Source organism: Alligator sinensis, unplaced genomic scaffold, assembly GCF_000455745.1.
Source record: "Alligator sinensis unplaced genomic scaffold, ASM45574v1 scaffold65_1, whole genome shotgun sequence".
Taxonomy (NCBI): domain Eukaryota; kingdom Metazoa; phylum Chordata; order Crocodylia; family Alligatoridae; genus Alligator; species Alligator sinensis.
This window is the reverse complement of record NW_005842037.1, coordinates 2,381,134-2,391,950: the sequence shown is the minus strand read 5'-3', so window position 1 is coordinate 2,391,950 and position 10,817 is coordinate 2,381,134. Positions and strand designations below refer to the sequence as shown.

Genomic DNA, 10,817 nt, shown 5'->3' with positions numbered 1-10,817 from the left:
CCCCCCCCCCCCCCGCCACATTAGACTACATTACAGAAAATTTATAAATTTATTTGGGAAAGCAGCTGCAAGTGGGGCACACAACGGGGGCATTTCTTCCCCTGCAGTCTCTGCCCCCCTGCAGCTTCTGGCCCCTACCTGCTCCCCACAGCCTCTGCCCCTTTCCTCCCCCTCCCCCTTACTCTCAGATGTGGCTACAGCTCCATTACTTCCCAGGGCATGCAGCACTTGGAAGAGCTGATTTAAATATTACTGTATTTACTCAGTTCCAAAACAAGGCTTTTCTCCACATTCATCATGGGGAAAATCAAATACCAGCAGGCCACACTGGGTCCTGGGCTGTTCTCTGGCTCTGGGATGATTCCTTCACTGCCCTTTCGCTCCTTGTCCCCCCATAGCTTCTCCCCTGGTGTCTGCCCCTCTCACACACATACCTCCTCCCCCCTCCTGCCTTCCCCTGGCCACTTGTCTTCCTCGTCCTCCACTGCCGCATGCTGTGCTCCTGGACAGCTCTGTGCTGTGTCCGTCTTTGCTCCCTGGCTCAGCAGGCAGCCAAGAATAAGTGAAGGATCCAGTGCCGTGCCAGGGAGCAGTGAGGGAATCAGCTGGGAGCCAAACAGCAGCAAGACCCAGTGCTGATTCCCTTGCCCCCTATGACTGTTCTGCGTCCTGCTGCTGTCTGGCACTGCTCTGATTCTCTAACTGCTCCCTGGCTCAGGAGGGAGGCCATATGGCCAGGGGCAGGAAGGAGGGGGGACAAGGTGTGTGTGAGAGAGGGGCAGACACCAGGGGAGAAGGTATGGTGGGGGGACAAGGTGTGGAAGGAGCAGGCATGGGTGGGGAGCAAGTCACATGGGGGCAATCCGCAAAGGAGCATGGATCTGAGGTCAGGCTGCCTGCCCCCACCATTTGCCTCTCTGCTGCTTGCCCCTCCTTGCTGCTGCTTTCCTGCTGCAACAATAGGGGAGATGGATTTAAGATGACCCTCCAATAATCCTATGATTATTGATCCTTTGATCCTATGACCCCAGCTGACTTCCTGCCCTTTGGGCGGGGGGCTGGACTCGATGATCTTCCGAGGTCCCTTCCAGCCCTGATGTCTATGAAATCTAATGAGAATCTTTACCTGGAAAATTTTAAGAAATTTATAATTTTCCATGCATAGACTCTAATATTTTGGGGGGGGAGGGTCATCTTAAATTCAAAGTAATCTTGGATTCAGGTAAATACATATAATAAGTCATACTTATAATAAGTTATGCATATAATACATTATGTCACTGCTAGGTGGTGGGGAAGCGGGTAATTGTTTCTCTATAGCAAAAGGCTACCCTAAGACAGAAGTAGAGAGATGACCTTTACACTGATGTAAATTATATCAGTGTATTTTTAGCACAGATTTTCTAGGTCAAATTTACTCCAGGGTTGATTCACTTATACAGGTATAGGGTATTTGTACACCGACTGTTCCTTGTTTACTCCAGTGTAAAGGGAAATTACACTGACGTCAATGTGTCACATGTTTAAGCCCTAAGAGGTCTGAACAATGGGAATGCTTCATGCAAATTAACTTTAAGTTTGGACCAAGTCCTACTGGCCCTCTTCTGTTCATTAGATTTTAGTGCTAGAATAAAATAAAACAATCTCATGTTGTTTAATGTTCAGCATTATAACAAACATTTTTTTGAGACTGAAATTTCAGAGTGCTATATATAACATTATTCTTTTAAATACATGAGTTAAAATTTTTAGAGGAACATTACATTTATTATGTGAACAACACAAACCTGATGCCTTATGAGGAACTTTTCCAAGCAGGGGAATATTTATAGTTGGATCAGTCATTATGCCTTTATCCAGTGAGCGCAAAGACAGGAATTCATAAAAGTACTCGGCCTACGAAAAAGCACATTAAAAATACATGTTTATTTTAACTGCATTCACTGCAGCAACTATTCAGCATGTAAAGCAAAGAAGGATACTAGTGAATTTTTAGTCTTCATGCCCTTTGTCATATTTTTCCCATTATTTCTTTAACTGATTCCTTGGTTACATGTAATTTTCAGATTAATATCTGTCCTTGGAAATTGGATATATTACAGTACTGTAAGCTAGTGGGAAGCCTAAACAGCCAGGAAAGTTATGTTTCTTTGTATTACACATTAAAATAAAAAGAACAAATACTGTGGTGTCAATAACTTTTACACGCCAACTTCCATTGCAAGGGATTATGCAACCAATAAGCTAATTCTCAAGCAAAATTCTCACTGCGCTCAATGGGTTAGAGTCTCAATTTTGCAACAGCTCTTTAGCACTGCTCCAGTAGTACAAAGACACCATAAAGCTGTCCTAATGATGCAGCTGAGGAATTCCCCATAAAGCAGTGTCTACACTACCGACGACCAGACCCCACAGCATAGAGACTCTGTTGTGAGTGTCAGCAGTAGGAGCTAGCATAAATTATAGAATCCTAGAAAATTAAGGCTGGAAGGGACCTCAGGAGGTCATCTAGTCCAAACCCCTCCTTATAGCAGGACCATCCCCAACTAGATCATCCCAGCCAGGGCTTTGTCGAGCCAGGCCTTAAAAACCTCCAAGGATGGAGCTTCTACCACCTATGGTTGGAACACTGCTGGGTGCCTCGCCTAGGCACCTTAATTTGGTTCCCTTGTATGTATACATTATAATACAGGATAAGAGTCTTCACATATAAGGTTGTATGGTGTTTTACCACAAGAACTTTGTCTCATTCCTGGATAGATATTTCTTTTTATCCATTTCATTTGATGTCTTAACCCCAGGCCTTACTGAACTCCATTCAAACCCTAAACTGAATACAGGATGATTAGTTTTCTTCTAAGCAGCTCTCTCGTGAGGGTTCTCGCAACAACGCTTGAGTTCTTCACACAACTCCCTCTGAGATTGGATGATACCATTAAGCCCATTTTATAGATGGGTGTTGAGGCATAAAGAGATTAAAACTAAAATTTGTCCAGTAAGTTTGGGGGCCTGAATTTTCAAAGCATTGGGCACTGTATGCTTCAATAATAACACCTCCCATTGATTGCAAATGAAGCTGTCAATGAAGTGAAGCTCAGCACTCTAGCAAATCCAGAAAATGAGAATTAGGCAATTAGTGAATAGCTGCATCTCAGTAACCTGCCCAGAATCATCTGTGCCAGTGAATGTCAGCCAGAAGCAGGGACAGAATCCATTTCTAATGGGCAGTATTTGACTTCCTTAACCACAAAATCATCCTCTCTTCTCTTCAATCCCCTGCTTCTTTCAGTATACACCTTCTAACAACTGCAACAAATGCTTTACGCAGCTTCAACTCTGTTGCTTCCTAAGTCCCGTGTGCTTTATTTTGTAAGAATAACATTCTTCTGAAATAGTTTTCAAAGTCCTACAGACAACATTTGAATTGCTGAACTTCCATTGTATGGAACCATAGCAAGCCTTCTGATTTGGCCAGGGTTTAATCTCTACAGCACAGATCTCTGGTTGAGCTAATGGCATAACTGGCAGCACTGTTAAGTTATTATCCTCTGTGTGAATGAGTTGCAAGGTGGAAGAGGAGCCATATGCTTTGTCAGGGAGTTTCTCACCTATTGTCTGAGCACAGAGGAATGTAGAGATTGCTGACCTCTGGTTTCTGTTACAGATTCTGTAGTAGTACCTTTCAAATGGCTATAAATCCTCCTGCCCCTTCTCCTACCACGACTGTCTCTGCCCTCTTTCCTCTCATCTTCTCTACTACGATTCCTCCTTCTATTCCTCTCTGCTCTCCTGACATACATCCTGCTCCTCTGCTTCTCCTGTTCCGCTCCTCTCTGCTACCTCCCCCTTCTCCTTGATGCTCAGATCTCAGGAGCACTGACAGCATGGGAGTGACTGTCTCCTTGCTCTTCATTGTGGTGGCAGTAGCACAGCATCTACCAGCAGCTAGGAGGAACAGTTACTGAGAAAGTCTTGCTTAGGGGTTGCAGACTTGGGAGAAGCATACCCAGTTATTTTGTGGGAAGGACATGAATAGTCCAGTTAGGGCATAGGATTTTTGAGGGTCTGGAGTGTATTCATTGCAAAGGACAATTTTAAAGGAGGGCTGAATAGAAGAGCAGTCTAGGCATGGAGATATAAGTGGGGGTGCACTGATAGAGATTTTTTGGGCTGATACCTATAGTCAATTTTTAAGGAGGCATATTGGCTGATATGATTTCCGATATGCACCCCAGCAGCTTCGAGAGCTGCGTCCAGATGGTAAGTCTGTTGTGGTGGAAGGGGAGGGGATGGGAGGAGGGGTGGGGGGGCTGGTGCAGGACAGAGCCATGGCTCATCTGTGGGGTGTGGGGAGGGGGTGCAGCTCTGGCCACTACACGTACCCCAGGAGGGCATGGGGGAGCGTATGTTCCCAAATCTGTGCAGGGCAGGGTGAGGCAGGCTGCCACTTCAGGCTGGGGCCAGGGGCTGTGCCAGGCTCTTCCCAGTGGGGGCTGGGCTGCACTTGGGGCATGTGGCTGCAGTGCTGGGAGGGCGATTGGGGGGGCTACAGCAAATTTTGAGGTGGCTGCAGCCCCACTGCCCCTGTAGCTCCTTCCCAGTGCCACTGCCACCCACCCTGAGCTCAGCCCGGCCCAGCCTCCAGCGGCAGCCGCCCTGCCCCACACAGATCTGGGGGCACATGCCCCTGTGCCCTCCTGGGATATGCGCAGCAATGGGAGCTGCCACCCCTTCCCCGTGGCCCCTGGATGAGTCGTGGCTCCATCCCGTGTCCCACCTCACCCCAGCTGCTCAGCGCCTGCCCCTGCCCCAGCCTCACCCCCTCCCTCCACGCACCACAGAGGGCATTGATCTTCTGTCCCCCCACACACCCTCCCTCCCCCCTCCCTTTCCACCACAACAAACTTACCAGCTGGATGCAGCTCTGCAAGCTGTTGGACTGTGCTCCTGGTCCCACGCATGCTGTGGCTATGCGCATGCATAGGGTGTTTATGCGCCACATTATCGGACACATCAGGCAAAAAAAGCTGATTTCCAATATAGTCAATTTTCTTTATATTGGTGCCAATCTGATATTGGACTGATGCATCAGTGCACCTCTAGATATAAGTGGTTAAAAGGAGAAAAGACAATTATTATAGGTTGATGAAATGAATAGTGTGTGTGGATGGGGTATCAGTAAAGTACTCCAAGTCTGATTTTAATTAAAGAAAGGTTTTACAATACAATCTGCTATGCCAAAATATGAAAACAAAACCATAGAAGTTTTATATTCTGAACATTTTTGCTTTTAAATCTTTTGTTCAGAAAAATAATTGTTCAGCTCCCCACAGATCTGTACAGTGCTATAGCGAATAAGTTAATACTGCAGTGTCTGTTTCTCATTGGATAGCTTTGATGTTTATATATCTAAACCAGGTCATGATGGGGTGGGTTATTAAAACGATATGTTCTTACAATGAAGTAAACAACAACTAGGAAATAAAGCAATAGCTCCACTCCCATGTTTCCATCTTGGTGGTGGTGTAGCATTCCATTTGCTAACAGCTGGGGATGCAGCTGGCATTATCTTCTAGATGAGGCAAAGACAAAATCTTTTGAGGAAAAGAGAATTACAGGGAATTACTGCTACATGCATCACTTCAGTTCCTCTCAGGGTAGAAGTACTAGATGACTCCTTTTAAAAAAAGAGGCATAATAGTCATTAATGCATTGGGGTATGAGTCTGTTCCAATCACGTTACAAATTAGCTGAGCAAAGCTGGGGAAAAACCAACATAGCCATCAAACTTACTGAGAGAAAAAAGTTCTTACTGGTGGCCAAGGTGTTCTCTTATAATTATGCAGAGACCATAAACTCCATTAGTTTCTCTAGTCGAAGGAAATTTGGGGGTTTGGGGGGCGTTTTCACTGAATTAGCTAACAAGAACTGAAACACCATTTAGCACCTACGGAAGGCCTCACAAACCTGAAACTGTGTGTACACTGTGTGCTAAGTAATGTTGCAAATCATGTTTGCTAAATCTTAGTTTAAAAGGTTCCACAAACTAAGGGCTATGTCTACAGCCAGTGGGGTGCGGCCCTAAAACACTGGGAACAAACCTTTTTGGCAGGTGTGCCAAAAATTGGCCCCACATCCTCTCTGAGTACCACTGATCCCCCTTCCTCTGCCTGATCTGATGTTCTGCTTTCTGCTCCTTGCCCTGTATCCAGGCGCAATCTGCTGTTCTGCTCCCTGCTTCGCGCTCCCTGCCTGATGTGCTGCTCTGCTTTCTGTCCTATCTGCTGCTGTGCTGCCTGTCCCCTCATTGATCTATCACATGCTACACAGAGGGTGCCCATTGCCACTTGTGGCACATGTACTGCAGGTTGGCCACCCTTGTTCTAGTGCAGGGGTGCAAATCTATGGCCTGAAGGCTGGATCCAGCCTTAGGTCCAGATTTAGGTCATAGAACCGGGGGTTTGGTGACATTTGGCAGCATAGGCTCATCGGCATTCAACCTTTGCCATACCATGCCACAGACATGTGGCCAAGCTCTTTCATGTGCCACACCAGAGCTGGGTGGCAGCGAGAAGTGGTGGCAAGGAGAGGACCAGCCCAACTCAGACCCTAGCTGGGCCATTCTGCCAGGAAATGTTGCTAACTCTTGCATTAGTGTAGATGTAGTTCTGCTGGCAAAAGGAGTGTTTCTCCTGCCAGAGCTAAACCAGTTCCATGGAACAAAAATCTCTGCTGACAGAAGCTGCCTCCAGTTGGTAGAGCTGTGTCTGCACAAGAGCTGTGCTGACCGGGGCTGCTGGCTACAGGGTGTTTTCCTTTCATGCTTCTAGCTCCTATGGTTCTGCCAATAGAATTTTCTAATGTACAGAAGGGCTAAGGAAGTGATTTGTGACTTGTGTGTCTGACAACTGCCTACAATTTGTATATTTGCTGCAAAGGCTATTTGTGTGGAGGTTTTGTGTTGCCTCCACTGATTCCAAGTCCAGGCTGGGGCTTTGGTTCTGCTCTAACTGGAATGAACTGCTTGCAAATAAACCTATGTTGACTATCATGGCTGTAAAGTTTAATATGGAGTACACTGAACAAATGTTTTTTCCTGACCCTGGTTCAGCCAAGGATATGCTAGTATTTGCAGATGCACAGATCCTGAGGGGAAGAAGGAAGGAGAGCAGCAGAATAAAGACACTGAACTTCAGAAAATCAGACTTTCACTAATGTAGGGAACAGGAGGGCAGGAACCCCTGGGAGGCAAGTCTAAGGGGAAAAGGAGTCCAGGAGAGTTGGCTGTACTTTAAGGAGAATGTATTAAGGACACAGGACCAAGATATCCTGGAAAAGAGGGAAGTGCAAAAGGAGACCAGCCTCGCTAAACAGTATTTCCTTTAGTGAGCTGAAATTTAAAAAAAAAAAAAGATTGTATAAAAAGCAGAAGGCCAAAGCACGCTTTGAGATGTAGCTGGCAAGGGACATAACAGGCAATAAAATAGGATTCTACAAGTATTTCAGAAGTAAAAGGAAAAGCAAAGAAATTACAGAATGCCTTACAGATCCCTATAGATCCCTTACAGAATGCAGAAGCTATGGGTCCCTGGATTGCACATCACATGGATGCCCCCCACTGCACCACACAGATGCCCCTCCCACATGGTACATCACTGCAACATGCCTGGGTGCCCCCCACTGCTGCACCGGGCTTACCCTTAACTCTCCACACTGCTGCACCATCCCACCTCCTGGTTAGGGGTAGGAAGGAGAACCTGGAGGGGAGAGGGGAAACTTGAAGACTCCAGCTGCTGTTGCAGCCAGAATGATGGATGGAGTGGCAGCTGGTGGGAGCCCAGGGGCTGCAATCTTACCCCTTCATGGGCTGCATGCAGCCTGTGGGCTGGGAGCTACACGTAGGGGGTGCACACGGTGGTGCACCCCTTGCAAAAAGGCGCTGCTGACACTAGCGGCAGCATCTGCAGGCGGTCGCCGCTCCACTGCCGGCAGTGCCGGTGGCATCTGCAAGCAGTCCATGATCGCCCCGGCCACCACTGACGCTGCCAGCGGCACCTGTGGGTGGTCGCCAACCCATGGTCGGCACTCGGCACCCCCACTGCTGACAGTGCTGGCAGCATCTATGGGAGCTCCCCGCTCACAGCTGCTGGCCTCCCGCTGCCACTGGTGCAGCCGTGACCCCCAGCTGCCAGGGGCACGCACTGCTCATGCTCTGGGCCACCAGCTGGACAGACCTAGTACATATAGCATCGGGAAAGGAGGTAACATATGGGAATTTGCAGTTTTAGGTCCAGTGTGTTCCCGAATAAATCAAACTGTACAGATTTTGACAGAGAGAAAGCTCTAATTGTACCACATGGACCAAATTTATTGACGTAACTTCCCTGAAATTCATGTATCAGCAACACATGTCTTTACTGCAGTACAGGCATTGTTGTAATAAACTACTGTATTTACTCAAATCAAAGACAAGGATTTTTCCCCCTAGCAAAAGATGAGGAAAAACAAGCCTTGTCTTGGATTTAAGTCCCAGTACTCTGGCTCCAGCCATGGCCCTGACCTGCACCAGAGGCCAGAGCTGGCGCTGCCACGGCTGCCACTGTTGCCTGGAGTAAGCAGCAATGAAGAAAGTGCAGGTCACGGGCCAGCACCTAGGGTCTGAGATCAGGTGGCAGCGGGGACTGAAACTTGGGCAGAGGATGGGGCTGCAGTGAGTGTGGGGATTGAGCAGCAGTGAAGATCAGGAATCAGGTGGGGGATGGGCAGCAGCACGGGTTGGGTGGGGGAACTGGGTGGCAGTGAAAGTTGGGGATTGGGTGGAGGATGGGGCAGCAGCTTCCATGGAGATTGGGACACAGCATGCATGGGCTAGCAACAGACATTCAAAATGCCTGAGCCTGAATTGATTCAATCTTTGCAGGTTAGTCTAATCTGCATAGACTGAACTGATTTGCAAGTGAATAGATATTCACTTTTGATTCCAGAAATGCAGGAACATGCCTGCAGTGGTTCAGGCTAGAAGCCGGGGGGCACTAGAGCAAGCCCTCCCTTCCCTTCCTCAGCAGCCACAAAGCTGGAGTGAAATTGACTTGGGGGCATGGCCAGGCAGGGACTAACCCTGACTGGGGAGGGGTTTAATCCCCCCACCCTGGCCTGTAGGGACCCCAGCTGAGGTGTGCCTGGAGGGGGAAGGGGAAGCAGCCCCTGCCAGCTTTGTTCCCGAGGCCAGATACTGGCTCAGGCAGTGCCTCAGGTGAAGGGGGGCTGGGGCGGGGAGGGAATTAAACTCCCCTATCTCCTTTCTTGGACAAGGACACGGGGACCCCAGCTGGGGTCTGCCTTGCTTTCCTCCCTGCTCACTGCTCACAAGGTGGGAAGACTGGCCAGAGCCAGCTGGCATGGCCCTGCCATCCACCCAGGGCTGGTGCTGAAGCTGTGTAGCTGCAGGGCCGGGGCTGTGCCTGGGAAAAGTTTTTCCTTGGGAAAAGTTTGCCAAAAGGTGACTTATTTTTTCCTTTAATTTCCAGAGCCAAGGAAAGGAATATTATTTTTCCTGTTAATTGGTCTTATCAGTCTCTGTAGTTTTTGCACCTCCTCTTGAACCTTATAGGTAGTACCTTCAGCCCAGTGAAGTCCTTTCCGTTTGGAGACACGGTTAACAACATGAAAGTAAAGAAGACAGAAGGGAGGGCAGAAGTACACCGAGAAAAACTAATTTACACAAAAGAAAAGATTTTCCTATTCTCATTGACAGGCCATTTTCCTGTCCTGTCAAGCTGCTGAAAAACAGCTGATGGCAAGGGAGTTAAGTAAAGTGGTGGAATTTTTATAAGTTTTGTCAGTTATAGGAACAGGAAACAATGAATAAGTTGAGGCACAAACAGCTCAGAGCTGCATATAAAAGGAGAAATGTGGATTTTTATTTCTAAAATGTGATGGATAGCTTCCTGGATTTGACAACAAAATGAAGCCTCAGAGGAAGACACATTACTTTAGTGCATTTAGAAATTTTGTGAAAGATGAACTGTGGAATACAGCCCAAATTGGTTTTGCAGAGCTTGTCATGTACCTTTTTTCTATGTCCAGGAAGTAGTGAAGGACCTAAGTGGGCCCATATACTACAAGGGTGAGTTTTTTTAACACTGGAATGGATTCCTCAAATACTGTTTTAAATGAAAAGGAAATAATGGCATTATTGGGCTTGTGGTCTTGTCAGAAGTAGGAGGCACAAAGTTCTGTTTTTTCTAAAGGAAGATGGCTAAGGAGTACTTAAAGACCCTTGTGACTGCAGGTTGTGGCAAGAAGATGAGTCATTCTACTGAGGGAGCCTTAGGATGGAAGGAAGGAAGAGAAACCTCCTTGGCATATGAAAAGAACCACTACATTTTGGAAGGAATTTTGATGTGGTTCTAAAAATAAAATAGCCAGGGAAGAATTGATATGGGAGTGCTTTGCAGGTGACTGTACAGACCCTTAAGTAATGGTAACAAGAAGAAATCACTTTAAGGGCCAATCATTCTTATATAATAAAGGGCTTAGTCCATCTCTCTATCCATAATGCTCTTGGAGCACTCTGATTGGTTAGTGAAACAACCAATCGGAATGTGGAGTGCTGCCATGATTACGGGGACAGAAGGGACAGAGCCGGGGAGTGAGGCCAATGGTGTGGGGTGCTGGTGGAGGGGGATGGAGGGGATGGTGGGGCAAGCTTCTCCCCACCCCGCTACTTCTGGGAGGCAGTGGCAGCGCAGGGTGGTGGGTAGCAGCATGCCTTCCCTGCCCACCCCCCCACGTCATTCTTGATGGGCAATTCGCTA

At 47.5% G+C, this 10,817-nt stretch overlaps 1 protein-coding gene across 1 annotated transcript in view; it reads right to left on the bottom strand.

Moving 5' to 3' along the window:
- WIF1 (WNT inhibitory factor 1) overlaps positions 1 to 10,817 on the bottom strand; it is an 89,991-nt gene that overhangs the window by 32,284 nt on the left and 46,890 nt on the right. Inside the window, exon 3 of the mRNA XM_006022484.1 lies at positions 1,788 to 1,896. Coding sequence (XP_006022546.1) covers positions 1,788 to 1,896 — 109 coding nt within the window. The remainder of the gene's footprint in view (positions 1 to 1,787; positions 1,897 to 10,817) is intronic.